This window comes from Physeter macrocephalus, chromosome 17, assembly GCF_002837175.3.
Source record: "Physeter macrocephalus isolate SW-GA chromosome 17, ASM283717v5, whole genome shotgun sequence".
In the NCBI taxonomy this organism is placed as follows: Eukaryota; Metazoa; Chordata; class Mammalia; order Artiodactyla; family Physeteridae; genus Physeter; species Physeter macrocephalus.
Window position 1 is genome coordinate 10,356,322 of NC_041230.1, and position 21,077 is coordinate 10,377,398.

Here is a 21,077-nt window from a genome sequence, read left to right on the forward strand (position 1 = left end):
CTCTCTCTCTCTCTCTCTCTCTCACACACACACACACACACACACACACACACACACACACACACGGCTTCCCCCCTCCCCCAGGCCAGAAGTCAGGGGTGCCCAAGCGCTCCCCACGCATGGCCCTCTGGGCTCCTGTGAACCAGGGCACAACAGAACCGAAAACCCAGGGATGGAACCGCGCAGGAGGGGACAGGAAGGATGGACAGGGAGGGTCAGGGCAGCAGCAGGGAGGGGACAGAGCAGCCTGGGCTCAGGATCACAGGGCAGGTGGGAGCAGTGCATCCCCCCGCCACACACAGGGACACACACACACCAAGGGCCTCGGCCACTCCTCACACTCTGCCAGGCACAGCAGGCTGGTCAGGGGGTGGGGCCCCCAGAGAGCAGGCATGAAGCGAGTCCCTCCCGGCCCGCGGCCTTGCGCACCTTTCCCCGGCTGCCCTCAGCCCCATCTTTCTTATCGCCCCATCCCCCAAGCCTGGTGGTCTCAACAGCACGCCGGCTCTCACGCTCTCTGCTTTCTTTCTGTCTCTGACTCTGCTTCCCGCTGACTCTTTTGCTGTCTCCGTGGCTCTTTACCTGCTCTTCTCCGTTGCTCCTCCTCTCCAGGCATTTCTCTGTCGTGGGATGCACTCTGGGTCTCCCCTAGTCTCTCTCTCCCACTCTACTCCTCTCTGGCGTATTCCCGGACCCCCCCTTTCTCAGATGACCCCTCTGGCCCTCCTGTCCCCTCGCGCCCCAAGAGGAGGGCCGATGGCCGTGCAGGGGCCTCGGAAGCTGTCCTGGAGTTGGGGGGTGGGGCACCTCCTTTCTTGGTTTTCCTTCAAGTGCCTTTCTTCTTTCTCTCTTCCTCGCCCCCTCTCCCCGCCCGCGGCAGGTCCACATCTCCCCATGGCTCTCTCTGGAGACAGAGAGCTAGACATGGACCCCATATACACCCTGCACGCAAGACTGCAAACAGATGCAGGCTCAGAGGAAAAGGAGGCCATCAGGATGGGAGGAAGAGGCAAGACATGGACGAAGACCAAGAGAAGGAAAAAAGAAGAGGGTGATGGAGGTGGAGCCCCAGGGAGAGGAAGAGGAGAAGACGGAAACCAGAGACCTGCAGAGACCGGCGGGCAACGTGAGCTGGACAATGCCAGGGGTGGGGGTCGGGCGCTCACTGCTGAACATCTAGGGTCAGACTCTGTGACCTGTCCGCTGCCACCAAGCCCTCACCAGTGTCCTCTGTGTGAAATCAGGGTCAAGTGCCTGCCCTCAGCCCCTGGGGCTCCAAGCTTGCCGGGACGGTAGGCACTTCGGCCTTCGTTTGCGCTAGGACTGTCTGGGATGCCAGGGACTCATCGGTCCCAGAAGGCGTAAGAGATGCCAGCCACTTTCACCCCCTCTGCGTCTGTAATGCCCCACCCCATGGCTGACAGCCACTCCCAGTCCTGGGTGGGTGGCAGCTGTCTGCACCCACCCGGGGACAGCAAAGGCCACCAGAGGGATCTCTAGCGGCTTCCCGGCACCCCGCAACGACAAACAGCCCCTCCCACCCCAACCCCACACCCAACGGGGAGCGCCACCGCCAACCTGCCACCGCAGCAGAGCCCGGCCCTCAGCCTCACACAGCCGTGGCCCAGGGGATCAGAGAAAATCCCAGGACCCTAGGGGGACCTACTGGCTTCTTGGTTCTTGTCTGCAGAACGCCTGTGCTGCCACGCAGGCCTGCACTTCCCAGAGCATCCCAGGGCCACACCTGCACCCTCCAGAGAGGACGCGCCCACCTTGCAGCTCAATGTCTTCTTCCTTACACAGCCCCGGGTGCTGTACAAGTCACCTCGCCAGACCCGGCAATGGAAGCCGGGTCTCACCCACCACTAAGCTCCTGCTTCCGAGGTATTCCAGGCCCCCTCGGGGCGTGCGGGCACTCATGCCAGAGTCACCTCTGGGACCCCAGGGCCTGGTCCACACCGAAGGCCGCTGTGTCTTTTTGTGGAAGGAGGGAAGGACAGAAGGCAGGGAGACAAGGTGGGGACACAGCCCTGCTCCTGCCTCAGATGGCCATGGGGTCTCAGACCAGGCCAGCATCCGTGGCCCCCAGGAGTGACCCCCCCCCCAACCCGAGCCATAACTTCCTCCTTGGCTTCTCCTAACCCTCAGGAGACGCCTTCCCAGCCCTCCTCCCAAAGACTCCCTGAGGCCCCCCCAGGCAGGTGAATTACATCCTTCTGTCGGGCTCTAGCGGCACAAGGCTCGGCACAAAAGAACCCCCAGGAAATGGTGGCTGAAGGAATAAATGGATAGATGTGGGTTTATGGGTCTGTGCGTTCGCTTATTTATTCATTCAACAAATACTTTTTTTTTTTGGGCCGTGCCATGTGGCAGGCGGGGTCTTAGCCCCCCGAACTGGGATCGAACCCGTGACCCCTGCGGTGGAAGCTCGGAGTCCTAACCACCGGACCGCCAGGGACGTCCCCATTCAACAAATACTTAATTGAGCATTTACACCGTGCCAGGGACTGGGTGTCGACGTGTTGGACAAATAGAGACGTCTCTCCCTGCCTCAGCCATGAAGCTTAGGGCAGGGAAACACCACCCGGAGAATATACCATCAGATACCGTGACAATGGGCAAGAGGGAAGAACAGGGTAGGGGGGCCAGTCCAGGCCAGGGGGGTCGGGGAGCCCTAGATGGAGATCTGAGAGAGGTGGAAGGGTGAGCCCAAGCAAGAGTGGAGAGAAGGCCCTGGCAGGGGTGGGAAGAAAGCCAGAGGAAGGGCCAGAGGGAGTGAAGGAGGGGGAGCCGCGTGGGCGCCAGAGGCAGACCAGCACCTCCAGGGCTGGAGGGGGTCTTGCTCACCCTGGGCTCCACGCTCCAGCTCCCTCCGGCGCATCGAGGAGGCCTCTGGACACGTTTGCGGAACCACTCACCTTCCAAGTAAGGTTATAAAGCAAAGACAATGGGGGGTGGGGGCAATGTTCGTTGTAATTGTTTTGCAACAAAATTAAATACCTAAAAGGGTGTGGCTCCCTTCAAACATGTGTCCCTGGGAGGCTGAACTTTTCCTGGAACCACTCAGAGGTTTTGGCAACAGCTTTCAAGGCCAGTTTAGTTTATGGACTCCATCAACAAAACATCTCTATGGTATAATTGTCTCTAGTTTCTATCAAAACACCAACAAGTAGCCCCAGTATGATCCGTGATTAATATTAGCACTGCTAAATTTATCAGAGTTGGCTCCAAATAAGACTTCACCTGTTCCCTTCTCCGCCCCACCCCACAAATCAAAATCATTCCCAAAGCACAAAGACTGGCCACACGGAGGAGATTCCAAACCTGGAGTGGATTTTGGTGAAATGGAAGAATGAGAGCTTGAAGTTCAGACAGACCTGAGTCCAAATTCTGACTCTACCATTAAGGTTACCATGGTAACCTTAGGTAACCTTAGGCCAGCTGCGCCTTCCTTCTCGGTGGCTCAGTTTCCTTCTCCTGCAACAGTGACTCACAGCTACTTCACAGGGTGGGAGGGAGTGCCCAGAACAGGCCCTGGCATAGAGGTGACCCCTAATAAACATCAGTTTCCTTATTAGGATATAACAGCTCTCTGGCACGTGTTACCCAATCTGTCGTGCATATGTCCGTGAAATCTTGGATACTTAACAAACATCTATCTGAACACAAACAACTAAAATCACAGCCCTGACTGCAACCTCCATCAACTCTGACACATAATTCTTTTTAAACACCTCTGTTACTTTAGCCCAACTTTCAGGCATTTCTCAAAGGCCAGCCTCTAGCCCCCAAACGAATTCTGCAGCCTGGAAGCTCCTTGACCTTCTTTTCAACGTCAAGAGCATCAGCGGACAGGATGGTTCCTGGGAAAGCTACACTTCTGGTTCCCCGGAGAAAGCACACATCGTGTAGTTCAGACTCCTGCGTTCCTTACCGGCTAGAATAGAGTCCATGGATGAGCTTCGGGGGGGTCTGTGAACGTCCTGAGGTTGGAGCACAATTGGGTAGACATAGGGATGCGTTTCCTCGGGAGAAAGTCTACACTGAATGTTGTAAAACTGGAAATTCATGGGCCAAAGTTTGCCTGAAACATGTGGTCTGGACCACAAGGGGATTTTTGAAATGTGGGGGAAGTTGCCAATATTGAAAAATCGAGAGATTTCACACGAAAGTCTGGACTTCTGGCTTCTCTTGAAAAATCGGAAAATCTGGCAAGTGGCGGGTACGTCTCTGCTTGGGGACGGTCAGTGGGGCTGAACCGCAGCTCCCCCACCCCTGCCAATGCATTTTCCAGTCCACCGCGGTCCCTACCACACCAGATCGCAAACCCTAGGCTACAGCTTTCATCTGCTTCTTAAAGTAAGGCTGTGACCGCCCCCCCCCCGCCCCCAGAGCAACGAGGCTATGAGGGCAAGCAGAGGGCTCCCTGGGGTCCTGAGGCCTGTGGGTTAAACTGTTCTGGTTGGGGCAGCAGGAGGCAGGGTCCCACCCCAGAGGCCCCGTCCCTACCCCTCCCCAGATGCTCACTGCCAGGGCCTCACCAAGCTGAGTGGAGCAAACCTCGGAGGAGACGCCCAGAGCCTCTGCTTCCTGCAGAGCTGAGCGGCTAGAGGACTCCTGCTTCTGTCTGGGAGTCTGTCTCAGTGGGCTCCAAGAAGGGGCCTCACAAATCCTCACTTGTTCAGGGGAGCTTCCGGCTGCATTTCAGGCTCCTGATTCCTGAGGCTACATGCTCTCGTGGAGTAACTTCTTTCACCCTCACATCCTGTGTGTGTGCGTGCGTGCGGGGGTGCTGTTATCACCCTCCTCTTTCAGATGGGGAAACTGAGGATCGCACAGCTGGCAGCGGGCAGAGCTGGTGCTGTCTGGCTCCCCAGCTGGAACCTCAAGAGCCTCACTGGGCTTCCATCCTTGGGACAGCAAGTAAAGTGGGTTCTGTTATTATGCCCCTCCTATAGACGAGGAAATGGAGGCTCTGACTGTCCCAAGTCACTCGCAGTTAGGAAGGGACAGAAAAGAGATTCTGACACGGGAGGGCCTGACCCCAAGCTGTGATCTGAGCCATCAAGTTACCCCCATCTCTCTCCTACTGAGCCTGCCTACCACTCATTGGCAGAAATTCCCACGGTCACCAACATCCAGAGCCACGGGTTTGGCCAGAAAGCCACAGGACGCACAGAGGATGAAAACACAAATCAGTCAGAGTAAAACCTCGCAGAGGACAGAGGCAGACGAGGAAGGGCGGCATCCCCGGGGTGGGGCCGGGGATGAGGAGGGGAAAGCAGGGGCTTCCGAGAGGAGACAGGAGCCGTAGCACAGCAATAAGCAAAGCTCTGGGACCGTGGCCCTTACCTCTTGGGCAGAAGCAGCGAAGCTAATACATTCAAGCCACCAACCCGGTCCAGCAGAGAACCTGGAGAGAGAGGAGAAGGGAGTGAGCATCCTGAGGAAATCGTGAAACGTCTCCACCTCGGGCAGATTGAGGCACTCCTGGGGCCAAGGGACCCTGCTCCTGTCACACCGTCAGGATGCACAGGCTGGTGAATGTTAACTCAGGTCCTGACAGCCACTGGTTACCTTCATTTCTGGGCTCTAAGCCTCAGTGTCCCCATCTCATGAATGGGAACAACGGATGCCTTCTCTTGTTGAACATCTGTTTTTCCCAGCAGACTGGAAGCTCCTTAAAGGGCAGGGACCGTGGCTTACACCTTTAGCCTTTGACAGAGGGCCTGGCAAATGTGGGATGCTTATTAAGTACAGGATGGACGATTGAGTGAATGGATGGATGGAGGGAGGGATTAATTAATTGACAAACTATGTATCTCAAAGGACTGCAGGGAGGGTCAAATGAGAAAGAAATGTGAAAGGGTTATTCATTATTAGGTGCCTGTGTGCTGTGGGGAGATGAACATAAAAGTCATGATGATGTTTCTAACTGGTATATTTGTTCACTCAGTTGTTCGTTGGGTTAATCAGCAAATACTGAGGCTCATCTGAGCTGGGCTCCGGACCAAGTGTGGGAGGTATGGAGATGGATCAGACAAGGTCTCTGCGCCGTCTACCGGGAGCTCGAAGGCAAGCTGGGGAGACTGAAAAAAGAACTGATGTCCACACACTGGGGTAAGCAGAGGAGGCAGTGGGAATCCCAGGGGAGGTCAGGGGAGACCCAGGGAGGATGCAACCCTCGAGCCAAGCCTGGCGGACAAATCCACTTTAGTCAGGTGCAGGGGCCGCATGGGAGGAAAGAGAATGTCAGGCCTTTGGTCACGCAGGGCTGAGCGAGAGACATGGGAAAGATGAGGCTGCAGAGACGGCAGGGGCTGCACCCAGCAGGGCTTGGTCCAAGCAGCTGGGGGGGAGGGAGATGATGCAGTTTGTCTTCAGAAAGGTCCCACTGCATGCTATACAGAAGATGGGGAGAACGGAGAGGTCTACAGGAAATGGGGAGACCCTCTCCAGAGAGTGTTTGCTGAGCCTCTCTGCAGCCCTGCGGGAAGGCAGGGTGACGGCTGGTGTCATCCCCACTCTACAGATGCAGCAGACGAGGCTATGAGGAGACTGACTTCCCCAGAATCCTGTACAGCTCGGTGAGGAGCTGGTTAGAAAGCTCAGGCCTGCGTGCCTCCTACCGAAACCCCGTTTCCTGCCTTCTGGGAACGTGGCCTTCTTGGAAAAGCTGCTTGAACCCACACAAAGACCACCCTTGTTGTGGGCATTCAGAGAAGGAGCAGGGACTGGAGGATAGGGAGAGACTTCCCAGAGGAGACAGGATTTCAAGGAGACCTTCCCACCAGGCGGGTCCTGATGAGCGCACGGTGGGCAACTTCGGAAGCAGTGGCTCAGAGAGGGGGGGCCCTGTGGGTGGGGTCACAAAGCCAGGAAGCGCACATCTGCCTGACATCTGTGTGTCCCCGTGGGTGCGCTCTCCAGAGGGGAGACCTCAGGAGGATGGGCAGGATGGCCAGGGACCTCAGCGTTTGGCAGGCTACTTTTCTATCTCACGGCAAATCTGCTGGCACAGATGGGGAAACTGAGGCCCAGGACCAGCCAAGGACGCAAGGAATTGGTGGAGGCAGGACTGGAGTTCAGGAAGAGAAAAGAGAGAATAAGATGGACTGAGACAGTGGGGAGAGTGAGGATAGATAGATAGACAGATAGATAGACAGACAGACAGATAGATAGATAGGAAGAAAGGAAAGAGAAGAGAGATGGGGAGACACAGACAGACAGAGAGAAGGAGTGGACGGAGCGCAGGCAGAGAGACCAGAGAGAAGCCCAAATGGGAAAGTAAAGAAGGGGTGTAAAAGCAACAAGGGGTCCGCCCAACTCCTCCCCCTCCCCCCTCCCCCTCTCTCTACCTGGGCCTCCATCTTCAGGGGTCAAGGGGACGCGGACCCCTGGTCCCTGTGGGGAGGCAGGAGCTGGGGTTTCTTCCCCACTCAAAGGCTGCCCACCACCCGCACCCCCGCCCCCGGAGCTAATCAGCGGCTGTCATCTCCACGGTGAGGTCTTGGTTAAGGAGATTTAGGGCTGGGATCAATAGGAAATTTAAAAATCGATGCAGCGCGCAGGGCAAAATCGATGGCGTTTAATCGCCTTGCCGATTCCCAGTCAAAACAATTAGCCGCGCTGAGTGTTGAACACGGTGGCGACACGGCATTAACCGTCAATATTGGTGTAAGTGATGGCGGGGCGGGCAGGGGAATCCCCGGGCCTCTTAGGGGCCCGGAGTCAGGCAGAGCCTTCAGGCTGGGGTCCTCCCTGGAGGCAGCGCCCCCCTCCTGCCCTGCCCTCTGCCCCCCTCATCTGCGACGCCCACAGGCGGGACCACCCCTGGCCCGTCTGCCTCCAACTCTCTTCCTCGTGTCATCTCCCAGGTCCCAGAACCCCCATATTCCCCTGACAAACCCCTCTCCCAAGAAGCTAACATCTCCCCACGGGACAGGCAAGCCCTGTGGGAGCTGGGAAAGGTATTCCCAGCAGGACCCTGAGACTGGAAGATGGGAATGGGAGCTACTTAGAAGGTGCCTTCTCCCCATTTCACAGATGGGAACTCTGGGGAACAGAGGGAAAAAGCAGATGGCCCACGGCGGCCTGGCACGGGAAGCGGGACTGGAGCCCTGACTTCTCTGACTCCGGAGTCTCTGTTCCTCGCAGCTGCGCCACAGAGAAGGGGAAGAGTCCCATGTTTCCTGGGGAGGGAAAGAAGGTCCTGGCCCCTCAGCTCTCCTTGAAGCCACGAGAACTGCTTCTGGAGGGTAGGCTGGAGCCTGGCTCCACTGGGGGTCCCCACACCACCCAGTACAGGGTATGGCCCTGAGCTGGAGCTTGGGACAGGCCTGAGGACAGCAGTGCCCATCGCCCACCCCCCCTACTGCCCACATACACTTTCACTGAGGAGCCGACGGACAGAGCAACCGTCTCCCACAAACACATCAGCTCAGCTAAATTCAGCAGAGTAGCCCACGATGAGAGCAGCCGGGGTTTCCTGGGTGCTAGCTGCGTGCCAGGTGTGGTTCGTTGCTCTGCGGGTGTGATCTTGAAGAATCCTCACAACCCTTTGGTGAGGATCATTCTCACGATACAGATGAGGAAATGGAGGCTCAGAGAGGTGAAGTCACTTGCCCAAGGTCACACAGCCAAGAGGGGGCAGCTCAGTCTGACCGGACTCCGAGGGGAACAGGACACAGAGGGAACAAGATCTAATGACCCCAAGCAAGAGAGTGGATGCAAGGAGGGGGTGCAGGAACACGGCGCCTAGGCAGAGGTCCAGGAGGGGCCCACGGAGGCCCCTGAGGCAGGGCTGGGGCAAGTAAGGGGCGGGGCAAAACTGGAGACAGCCCTCGAAGCTCCTGACCTGGCAGGAAAAGGATGGGAGATGGTGAGGCCGAGGCTGGCTGTCACCTTCTCTGAACTTGCCGGAGGGCTCCGAAGAGCCCCGAAGAGCCCCGAAGGGTTCTGGGGTGCTGTGTGGGGAGGGTGGAGGCTTCCCCAGCCACCTGCTCCCTGGCGCGGAGGCAGGGCGCGTGTGCGGGCAGGGGAGGAGGTCCTTGAGATGAGCCAGGGATTGATCTGACAAGGTCCTAATCAAATGGTCAATATCGCTGACCTGACCACTTAACCTATTGATAAGCTGGCAAGGATGGAGCAGGCGGCGAGGGCTCAGGAAGGACGGCAGCGAGAGGGCTGGGGGGCAGCCTGATGGGTAGTGCTCAGGCCCACAGTGTGCCTGGGTCTGGGGGCCTGGGAGAGGGTGGGCGGTTTCCTCCTCCAGAGCCCCCACCCACCTCCCCTCTGATAGGTCATGTGTCTTCTTCTTTTTTTTTTTTTTTGGCAGTGCACACAGCATGTGGGATCTTAGTTCCCCGGCCAAGGATCGAACCCACGTCCCCTGCATTGGGAGTGGACCACCAGGGAAACCCCATGGTCACGCGTCTTCTGCGTGGGGCTTCGACCCAAGCTTCTCCCGCTTGTCAGGGCCCCTCAGCCCCACCTTGAGGGAGGCTGGGAACCGTCCCCAGTGGCACCCAAGCCATTACCAGGTCCCCTTGGATCGTGCCTTAGCTTCTCACACATATGAAGGACTTCTCTGTGCCTCAATGTCCTTTTCTGTAAACTGGGGATAATTACAATAGGAAATGCCAGGAAACAACCTAGATGTCCTGTGACTGGGGACGGGTACAATTCATGGCGGTGCGGCAGCCACATAATGGAGGGCTGCGGAGTTGTAGCAAATACTCTTGAAATAAATTCATTGACAAGGAAGCGACGTTCCTAATCCATTGTTAGGAAGGAATAAGAGGCAGGTTATAAACTGGTATATAGTTTATGGTTCCATTTTTATGAAACGCGTGCACATACACACACACTTTTTTTTTTATTTTCCTAAAGGAAAAGGTTTAGAGCAGAAATCAGAACTCTTTTTTTTTTTAATAATTTTTTTTTTTTTTTTTTTTTTTTTTTTTTTTTTTGGCTGCACCGCGCAGCTTGGGGGATCTTAGTTCCCCGACCAGGGATCGAACCCGTGCCCAATCCCTGGGCCCCAGCAGTGAAAGCAGAGTTCTAACCACTGGACCGCCAGGGAAGTCCCAGAAGTCAGAATTCAGAGTTTGGTCCCAGGCATCTGACTTTTAATACATTCTTTGGGTAAACTCGTAGGCATACTCCCATTTGAGAAAAAGCTATCTAGAAAGATAGGCATCAAGAAGTTAATTTTTTTTTTTCATTTAACTAGATGATCACGGTGGGATTTTTTTTTTATCCCGTTGCATATCTGCATTTTCTACTTTTTCTTGCAATGAACGTGTGTCACATGAGTTGACACCTGTTTGTAATTGCAAAAGGCAGGGCTAATGAGTCCCGCATTAGCAGGACTGTGGCGAGGCGCTTGGCAAACACACGATGAGCAGTGTTTCTCTGACCCCTTTCCCTTTCCCAGACAGGCTTGTCTTATGTTCCCCCTGCATCCAAGCCCAGCCGAGCCCAGAGGCCCCAAGAATGTGAATGACTCTGAAATCTGCTGAGTGGAGAAGCTCCTCTGGTTTCTCCTCTATTAGAGAGGACAGGGTAGGACCGAGCCGAATTCTGTGCCCCGTCCCCGCTTCAGGAAACTGGCTGAGGGCTTATGGGCGGGAGGGACAGCTGGAGGGGAAGCCGAGGCCCAGAGGGAAGGAAAGGATTTTCCCAGCATCACACAGCCGGTTGTAACAGAGCTGGGACCAAAGCCGGCTCCGGGGTTGTGCCATCCCACTGCCGAGAGGAGAAAAACCTGAAAGATCGAGTGTGCACGCGGGCCAGAGGACTAGTGAGAGGGCATGCGATTCTATGGAGCAGAAGAGCATGGTGGTCAAAAAGCTGTGTGACCCTGGGCAAGTCACTTCATCTCTCTGAGCCTCAGTTTGCTCAAACATAAAACGGGGATAACACCTGCCTCACAGTGGTGGTGTGAGAAGTCAACAAGACCGTGCTTACAACCAACTTAGGAGAGGGACTGACACAGAAAGGGGCAAGTGTGTGGTGGAAATGATATTAGGATTATCAGCCCACAAATGATGTATGTGAGTAGGATGTGCAGGGTGCGGAAGGGAATGCAGTGCCGGGGGCAGGAGGAAGGCGTGTCCTGGTACTCTGTCTTGGGGTGAACAAATGCAATGAAGACACCTGGCTCAATAGGTTCCTTTAGGGACTTCCCTGGCGGCCCAGTGGTTAAGACTCCGAGCTTCCACTGCAGGGGGCGCAGGTTCGATCCCTGGTCAGGGAACTAAAGATCCCACATGCCGCGTGGCACAGCCAAAAATATGTATTTATATGTTCCTTTGTTCACTTGTTCATTCATTCATCCATTCATTCATCCAATAAGCACTTCCTGAGGCCAATTCTAGGTCAGACCTTGTGTCAAGCCCTGCAATCCACGTATGAACAATGGGAGTTCCCGCTGAGTTAGTAAAGAGGAATTGGGGATGGCTGGGCTGCTCTCTCATCTGTGAGAGTTGCCTGCCTCAGTGGCCTCCAAACCACCCTTTGAGGATTCTGCTGAAAGGGGCCGAGCAGGAGCTCAAGCCCCCACCGCCTGCCCGGTGCGGTACTTCAGGTGGGTGTGCGAGCCCACGTAGGAATAGTAAGGTCTGTGCGGATGGGCTGTGTTCACCTTTGTGATTCACAGCCCCGCACACCAGGCCTGACACTCTGGGGACACGCCGTGCTCGATTTTTCTTTTCCTCTGTGTGTGTGTGTGTTTTTTTTTTTTTTTAATGAAAAAAAAAAAATGTTCAAAGAGCCTAGCACAATGCCTAACACCTGGCAGGTCCTCAATAAATAGCAGCTATTATTAGCGTCATCATCACACACCAGATCACTCTTGATCCCTACAAAAACCTTATTTTGCCGACGAGAAAAACTGAGGTTTAAAAGGAGTGATGTGATTTGCCCACAGCCGGGGCTGGGACTCAAAGCAGGGTGTGTGCGACCCTACAGTCTGGGGTCTGCCTTTTCCTGTCACGGGGTGGGTTGTCAGGGTCAGGGAGTGGGGGAAGGGCAACAGTTGGGGGGTAAGCAGACGTGATGATGGGGGGGCAAGGATGCCTTGGCTGGGGTGAGGGGAGCATTGTCAGGAAGACGGAGTGGAGTGCACAGGCCCAGGATGATGGGTATAGAGTCTGGCTGCTGCCGCCAGCTGGCTTCCTTCCTCAGGCAGGAGGTGGCCTCACTTGCCGATGGCCCTACCACACTGGTAGGTGCAGGCCCCCTTCTGCCCCGGAAGGTGAGCTCCCTCCACGCTTGTTCAGCACCGCCGACGTCCAGCTCTACTATTATACTGGACACCTTGGATGACAAGGGACCCAGCTCCTGTTCATCTGACAAACATCCACTGTGCACTTACTGTGTGCTGAGCCTCGTTCTAGGCAGTGGGGATACAGCCGTGAACAAGACAAAGTCCCCGCCCTCACAGTGTTGACTTTCTAGTGGAGGAGGAGATACAATAGATAAGAATATATATCTCAGAGCTAAGAAGGAAAAAAAAGCAGGTGAAGGGGTAGGTTACAAGATGATGTTACTTTAGACTGAGAGGTCAGGAAAGGCCTGTTGGGGAAGGTGGGCTTTGAGTAGTGTTGGGGGTACGAGCTTTCCGGGCAAAAGGAACAGCAGGTGCAAAGGCCCTGAAGCAGGAACAAGGTTGATGGGTTTGAAGAAGATCAAGAAGGCCAGAGTGGCCTGAGCTTCTGGAGGCAGGAGGAAAGGTGCGGAAGTTGAACAGGCAAGCGGGTACCAGTTCATGCAGGGCTTCCAGGCGAAAGAAGATGTTCTAAGTGTGTTGGGGGACTCACTATGGCAGATGAAAGTTGGTCTCACCTTCAAAAACCAAGCTCCATCCTCACTGCTTCCCCATATACCACGTGGGGCTTTCTGACCCATTCATTCTCTAAGAACAAGCTCCAGACGCCTTCAGTAAACCCTTGGAGTCCCAGACAAGGCTCCTTCAGGGTCGACCCTCCCATCCTGGGGACTCCTCTGGGGCAGGGAAGGGACTGGCTCATCCGTGCACCTTGGCACCCAGCTAAGGCCTGGCCACAGGAGGCCTCAGAAAACATCAGAGTGTCAGTGGTCACTAAAAGGGATTGTAACCCTTGACCTCCACCTCCCAGCAAATCTCCCTGTGGGAGCAAGTTGTAGCTTGTTCAACTCTGCCCAGTGGCAGAGAGAAGGGGCTGGAGCAGGGGGAAGGCAGCTGTGTCACCGCCCTGGCCAGGCCTTGTCCAGGGTTCCCAGAGTGGATGGGCAGGGCAGGAGGCCCCTCCCTCTGGGGGGTCTCCCTGTCCTCCTTCCGTCCCTCCTCCTCACCAGACTCTGAGATCCCTGACTTAGTACGTGGCTCACATCCTGTCAAGCCCCTCCTCAAAACCCTTCTGTCTACGCGGTGTGCCTGAAATAAATCCGAGCCTCACAGCCCTTCCCAGTGACGTCAAGCTTCATTTCTCGCCCCTACCTGAACACACCTGCAAGTCCAGCGATGTACACACTTGCTCACACCTCCGTGCCTGTGCACAGGGAGTGCCTCTATTTCTTTATTTTTTGTTATTTTTTATTTTTGGCTGCACGGCGAGGCTTGCGGGATCTTAGTTCCCGACCAGGGATTGAACCCACCACCCCTGCAGTGGAATTGCGACGTCCTAACCACTGGACCGCCAGGGTATTCCCGGGAGTGCCTCTATTTGGACAGCCCTCTGCCGCCCCTTTTCCTCTGGACCCTGCCCACAACTGTCCATGTCACCTCCTCAGTGGAGCCCCATGGACCCTCCCAGGCAGCACAGCCCTGGCACACTCTGTGCACCTCTGTCAGAGCCCAGACATCTGGACCCCAGCCAGGGGGACCCCATTTTCCACCAGAGGAGTTTTCTAAAGGGTCACTGAAGTACAGAGGACTGGGGGGGGGGGGGCATCTGCGTCCTGCATTATTTATGCCTGTGCGGCCTCAGTACGTTTTGGAAGGGATGTGTGTGCACATTTAGAATCAGTATGTTGTGTCTAACGCTCAGCTTAAATGTCATGTCCACAGAGGTCTTACACCTGACCCACCAATCTCAACCAAGTTCTCCCACGATCCCTTCCCCCAGCCCCTTGTTCCTTTCCTTCCCAGATGTTATCACTGTTCATAACTAACTACACACTGAGGTCCAATCAGGACCCATCCTGTTGGCTCCAAGCTCTTGGAGAGCAAGGCCCAGGTCTGTCTTGTAAATCACTGTTTCCCAGCTTCTAAGATAGGGCCTGGCTCACGTAGGGCCCAGTTCCTGTGTGATGAATGAATTCATTCCGTGAACATTTTTAGACCTGAGCATCTACCCATTTTCATTTTGCTCTAAGGGAACAAGTCTAAAGTGGGGAATGTCTGTGTGCTATAACTGAGAACACGTCCCTTCAGGTCACTGCGAGCGGCTTCCCTGTGGGACCTCTGAACGTGGCCTGTGTGCACCCATGGGCATGTGGGCTGAGATGCTGCCATATTTAGTATCTGTGTTTGTACCTTTCCTGCTGAAAAGACTCTCCACGTGAGGAGCACCCTGGTGTTTTAGCATTTGTCTTGCCGTGTCATGTCTCGGTACCTACGAGCACGCATGGATGTCTGGGCTTTCATACCTGTGTGTGAGTGCGTGCTTATCCTTGTTTTTATGTCTGGTATGTCCATTTCAACATCTCTGGAGACGTGTGCACAAGCATCTGTGTGGATTTGTAGGCTTTTATATCTACGTGTTTTCTAAAGAGAATCTCTGACCAAGGGTACAGGTACCTGGGTCTCAGGACCCACGGGTGCACAGATCTGTCATGTATTTGAGAATGTGTGTGTGTGTGTCTATTTTAGAACCACTGCATGTGTCTGCATGTATATCTATTTCGAAATTTCAAAGTCTCTGACTATACTTTGTAGTTTGGAGGGTGTGTGTGCGTGTGTCTGTGTGTGTGTGTCTGTGTGTGTGTCAAGAATGACATGGACGGGGGTACACCTGTGTGTCCCTCCTTCCCCTTTCCAGCCTGGATGAGTACCCCTTCTCTGCCTCTCTCTCACGCACACCCACCCATGCTCATATGTGCCGCGCGGATGGGGAGGGGGCCAGGGTGTCAGCGAGCTCCTGTGTCACAAGGTTAATTTCTCCGCAGCCAGGCAGGCTGGGCCCTGAGGGGAGGGGTGGGGAGGGGCTGGTCCCCACAGCCCCTCTGATAAATATGTATTTGGGGCTGCTGTGCTCAAAGGTCACGCGGGGAGAAGGAGGAGGAGGGGTGGTCTGCACTGTGCGGTGCTGCTGGGTGCCAGCCAGGCCCAGCCTGGGTTGTGTGACCCCCTCCAGAGGGATGATGCATAGATTCAGGGAGATGTCCCCCTCATCTGGTCTGGCCCACCCCACCCACAGCTATGCTCAGAGGGAGATGCTGTGTGGACACACAGATATTCAGACTCTGGAGCAGGCAAGCCCGCAAGCCCACACCCGCTGAGGCCCAGACAGAGGCTCTGACGGATGCACAAAGGCGGCCTGTGGGCCACCAGGTGCACGGACAGCTGGAGTCCAGGCCGTTCCTTCTCCCTCACCCCAGCCTTCACCCAACACTGAAAAAAAACACAAGCACACATGAGTGCACAGCATCTCATGAAAAGAAAGGTCCTGGCACACTCAATACACACATGCACGTATGAGCACAAAGGTACACGAGGTGCATGGAGAAGGGTCCCTGAACACTTCGCGGGTGGGTATGTACACACACACACACACACACACACACACACACATGCACATACAAAGATGCACACGGATGCACCACGAGAGTGCCCAGGACACAAAGTTCTACGGAGGCAGGTGCACGCTGATGTATGTACACACACATAAGCACGCACGCACACTCACCCATGCAAAGACCCCAAGACACGCACACCAGGCAGGATGCCGGCAGGACCGGGCTGGGAAACCCACCCTGTCGCAACACAGCCGGCTCTGGCCCTCTCCCCGCCGAGGCGAGAAGGGCCGCCGGGTCTCTGGTCTGTGGCCCCCCAGCCGGCTCCAGCCAAATGCGCCATCGTTTGTCCAGCCCCGAGTCACATCAATTGTCGAGCCTCCCTCCTCGCTGACCGGCCGTCTCGGCCATCAGCGGCCTCGGCCATTAGTCGCCTCCCGCCTCTGGCCTGTGTTTGTTGAGTCTCCCTTACCTGGCAGAACCGTCCAGACCAACGGAGCCCTTTCAGGGTCTGCCTGACCCCTTCCCCAAGGGATTCTGAGGTCCCCTGTCGTGTGACCCTCAGCCCAGGCCTCAGGGCGACCCCCTCCCCTCGGCGCACCGCTCAGGCGGTCATTCTTCAATGACCGCTGCCCACGGTGGTTCTGGTGGATCTCGAGGCTGTGTGTTTGAGTGTGTGTGTGTGCGTGCGTGTGTCTGTGTGTGCGTGTGAATAAGGGCTTAGGATACCAGCAGCTGTGCTTAAAGTCAAGGAGTATCTGAGCGTGTGGTTGTGCATATGGGGAGTTAGGATGTCAGGGGCGTGCTTCACACGTGTGTGCGTGCATGTGCACGTGTGTGCGTGCTGGAATGCAGGGAGTGACTAGGTGTGCGGGTCTGGCCTTGGTGCAGGGGGCCGTGAGCGGCTGTTTCTGTCTCAGGCACGGGGATCCGTGCGGTACAGGCGTCTGCTTTTCAAGCAGTTGTGAGCAAGCAGGGTGTGTCTCGCCCAGACTCCGCTGCCGGTGTTTGTGAAAGTGACAGATGCTGCCCCCCCTGGCCTCACTGCAGCGGGATTAAGTCTGTGAACGCCACATGGGTCCGCACCCCGGTGGGGGAGGGTCCCAGCCTGCTCTTACACTCACGTGTGCGGGCCACAGCCCTGAACGGTATAGGGTCTTGGGGATGACGGCTAAAGCGCCCCCTTGCCAGTTTCTCTGAAGGAGAGCGCGTCCGAATGCACGCCGGGGTGCAGGGCCGTGTGTGTGTGTACACAGGCACTCGCTCGTGCTCACACACTAGTCCGTGCCGTCCAAGGCACGCTGTCGTAAGATGCACATGTGCGCTCAAGATCACACACGTGATAGCTCCCCAGGGCCACAGAGATCAAGTCCAAACTTCTCAGAACCTCCAGAGATAGGCCCTGCGACACCGTGCCAACCTCGGCTCTTAGGGCCATGCCCCCAACCTGGGCCGCTTCCTCCCCGCTCCCCTCAGTCACCTTTCCGCCCTCCCCCCTTGCCCCCTTCCTCAGTGCCTGATCATCCTCAAAGACCCACTTCCCTGTTTAAACACACACCTCCCTCCTCCAGATTCCCGATGCCCCAGAAGCTCCCTTTGTGCTCCAGGCACCCAGAATCTTGTCCAAGGCTGGGTCCACTTCAGAGCCCATGGTTGGTCCCTAACAATCGTTTTCAGGTAAGGAGTGATCGTGCTGCCGTGGCCTGACTACCCCAGGGAACGAGCTGTACTTCATTAACTGGGTGACTCACAGCACTCAGTAAATACCTATTGAATGCGGGCACCTAGGAGGTGGGGTCACCACCTCCAGCCTCCTTCCCAGTGGGTCAGAGCTGGGAAAGCTGCCTGCCCCGAGGATCTAAAGAAGGTGGGGCTGGGGATGAGTGAGGGAAGGGGCACCAGCCTCTCAAGGCCACCACCCGCATCTGGGAAGGCGGCTGTGCAGCACGGGGCTCACCAGCAGGGGCTGGGGTCGGGGGGGGGGGAACATAAGCTCATTGGTAACCCTGTCATTGAAGAGGGCCAGCCCCAAACTGTCACCCACAGAGCGGGCTCTCAACCTCACTCCTTTGCCGGCTTTCCCTTCAGGATACAAAGCGAAACCCAGGTCCTCAGAGCCCTTGTTGAGCCACGTAAGGCATCCATCCACCTGACGGGTCCTGGGAGAGGGCCTGTGGATGGACGTCTCAGGGGGCAGGGAGGAAGTGGGGGAAGGCGCCGAGCCAGGGAAAGGAAATGGTGCTGGGACAGATAAGAGGAGAGGGGCAGACCTCCAAAGATAGGCCAGGCTTGATACCAGGAGTCCAAGACCTCAGTCCTAGCGCCGCTTGGGTGCTCACAGGCTGAGAGAATCAAGCCCTCATCGGTGAAAGGGGCACCATCAGGGCTGCCGTAAGAGGTAGGTGGTTGTAAGGGGCGTCGTCATGGTTATTATTATTATTATTAGATCAGGAGTTGTTAGGCCCAAGGGAAAAACAATGAGTGATATATATTCAGAAGAAAGAACAGACCCTGGTCTGAGGAGACCCCCACGTCCGCTCTCTCCTCCGACAATTCCCCACACTCAGGTTTCTCAACCATTTCAATCCTGAAAAAGATACTGGAAATTAACCACCACATGCCAGACAGGGAAACTGCTTCCTTGCCCCCGTCTAAGTCCAAGTACCCACTGGCATAGCCATCTGTCCCCCCATCCAGGGTCATGCCCCAACACACTACGAATATGCACCAGAGCTCTGACAAGCTCTACCCAGGGGGGTGCTGAGGTTGGGGGCCCTAGCTTGGCTGTCACATCAGTGGGGGAAGGGATTCTGGCCTATGGCCCCTGCATGCAAGGAGCGAATGTGTATGAACCAGGATGCAGGGGGCCTGGGGTGACCACTGATGGGTCTGCTGGAAAAAAATCTGGCTAGCGCGCTGTTTAGGATGTATGGGCTAACCTCCATCACACACACAGCATGGGTGTGGGCGCGCACACACACACACACACACACACACACACACTCTTGCTGAGTTCTTTCCACACCACGGCCCGTGAAACAGACACCCTCCATTTTCCCTGCAAAGACTCTCAGAGGGGAGTGAGGGCAACCAGGCCCCCAAGGACGGCACTGCAACCGGCCGGAGGGTTGGCGAGCAGCCTAAGGGAAATGGGGATCTGGACCTTTCCAATGGACGTGGACGGGCCTCTGTCCAGCCTTATCCAGAAATCAGGAAGTAGATGCGGAATCCCATTTCCAGCAACTGCTGCCGGTGGCCTTGATGCGATTCCCTCCTGGCCCGCCTGCCACCCCCTGCCATGGGACGCTTTGTTACTACGGAAGAGCCAGGGAAGGTTTCTGTGGGCTGGCAGACTTCGGGGAGGGGGGATCTTTTCTTGTTTTGTTTTCTTGAACCCAGCTTCAAGGTTGCTGTGCAAGCATGCTGTCAAGCCCACCCCCACGCCCACGACCTCTGTGCACATTTCTCATCACTAAACCGGGACCCTGCTTCACAAAACCCACCCTCCCTCTGACCCAGGACACACAGAGACCCAGAGACACCTAACAAGAATAACAACAACAACAGTAATAATAGCTCTATGTCGAAACGGTATTATACTTTCACACAGGTGACTTTATTTTATGTGTACTCTTGGGGCACACACCACAGTCAGACCTAGTACTTGCACGCAGAGCCTGTAGGCCAACCATGCTGCACGTACAGACTGACGTACTCACCGCCGATGCCAGACTTGGCACACAGACCTGCACACGCGCCAACGGCCGCCACGCACAGAGCCAGAGTGTCTCCCGAGCGCACACGCAGCGAGGGCTCCATGGACATCGAGACAAGGGAAGGATCTTCCAGGATAAATACTCGCGCCAACTCCCTCCTGCACACGCATCACCCACAATGGGAACCCCCAGTACCCGCCCCCGCTCCCGCCGCTGGACACACACGTCATGACTCTACACCTTTGGCTCCTCAGTCTGCCAAGGCTCCCAAGCCCTGCACACAGTCAGTCCGTCCTGCACGCCTCTCTCAATGCCCGCAGGCCGTGTACACATGCACATGGCCGCCATGGTCTGACTGTACACTCCAGCCCCTCCCTGCGCACTGACACCACACTCTCCTTTCCTGCCCTGGGGGAGGGGGCAAATTCGCCTGTCAGGATGGTAAGAGGCTAAAAGCTACTGAGTCAAGCGTCTCATTGGGTCCTTCCCTAAATCCAGGACCTGCTCCCTAACTCTGCAGGCCTCAGGATGGAGGGAAAGAGCGGGGAGTGGTCAGCAGGCCAGAGGCTTTCTCTTTGGATCTTTTACCTGGGGCGCAAAAGCTCTGAGGACCCTCTCAGATGGACCCCCGCACACGCTGCCTCCCCTTTTCACTTCCCACTAGCCATCCGTGTCATTTTCTTCTCCGTCCACACCCTTCTCTCTCAGCGGGGCTGAGTGCAGGACCATGAGCCCTCACTTAAAGTCTTCCCCTCCCCCTGCCATGGCCCCAGTGAGCATCCAGCAGGACTCCTCCAGGAGGCCAGAGGAAATAGGGGGATGGCGCTAGAGGCCCCCCACCCGGGGCAGACCCAAGCCCCCAGCAGGGATAAAAGAGGGTAGAAATACATGGGTCTGCGGAATAAGGCTTAGGCTCTGGTGGGAACTTGGGGGAGTCCTGTCTTTGCACAGAGCCCCTCTCCCTGGCACGCTGTTCAAGCCGAATGCTACAAAAGTGATGAATAAATGAAACTGAGGGAGGGGGTAGAAAGGACGGGGCGACAGGGAAAATGAGTGGCAGGGAGGGAGACAGGGGGAAGGGGGAAAAGAGAGAAAAAGAAAGGGAGGGTGGAGAACAGGAAGATGGCAAAAAAAGAAAACCTGAGGGGGGTGGGGGGTAGTTTTTGTGGAGAGGAGGAAGAGACAGAGAAACTGGAAAACAGGGAAAAAGAGACACCAGCAAAGGAGATGCAGAAAAAGGAGCCCAAGGTAGGACATGAGAGGAAGAAAAGAGAAGGGAGCAAAGAGGCAGGAGGAGGCGGCCAAGGGGGTTCCCCAAGTTACAGACTTTGCCCAGAGAACTGAGGGGCGCACCCTGGCTCCCCAACATCGCTCCGGGGCCCTGGAGCTCCGCTGCCCACCTCTCGGGCCAGACATGCCGATGCCTCTTGGAGTCCCGATCCCGGCTTCCACCCTTCTGGCAGTCCGAGGCACCCCGTTTCTTTCCCTTGCCCCTCATTCCCACCCCCACCCCTTTTCGTTCCCCGTGCCCTCTTACCTCTCCACCCCCCCCCATGCACCCTGCTTGCTTCCGAGCCTCAGACAGCATCACCCAGCAATATCCTCCCCATCATCACACTACACCCGCCCCCACACCCCCAG

The 21,077-nt window shown here is 56.1% G+C and overlaps 1 protein-coding gene across 16 annotated transcripts in view; it reads right to left on the bottom strand.

Moving 5' to 3' along the window:
- LOC102986691 (POU domain, class 2, transcription factor 2) overlaps nt 1-21,077 on the bottom strand; it is a 114,155-nt gene that overhangs the window by 53,957 nt on the left and 39,121 nt on the right. The window contains exon 1 of one of the 16 annotated variants that reach the window (XM_028477637.2): nt 5,353-5,400. The exons of 14 other annotated variants lie outside the window; for them this stretch is intronic. Coding sequence is in view for 1 of the 2 variants with exons in the window: in XM_055078853.1 (XP_054934828.1) it covers nt 3,935-4,070 (136 nt within the window). In the remaining variant the exon portion in view is untranslated. Of the gene's footprint in view, nt 1-3,934; nt 4,298-5,352; nt 5,401-21,077 lie in introns of those variants that run through there. One more of the 16 variants, XM_055078853.1, reaches the window with a different exon arrangement.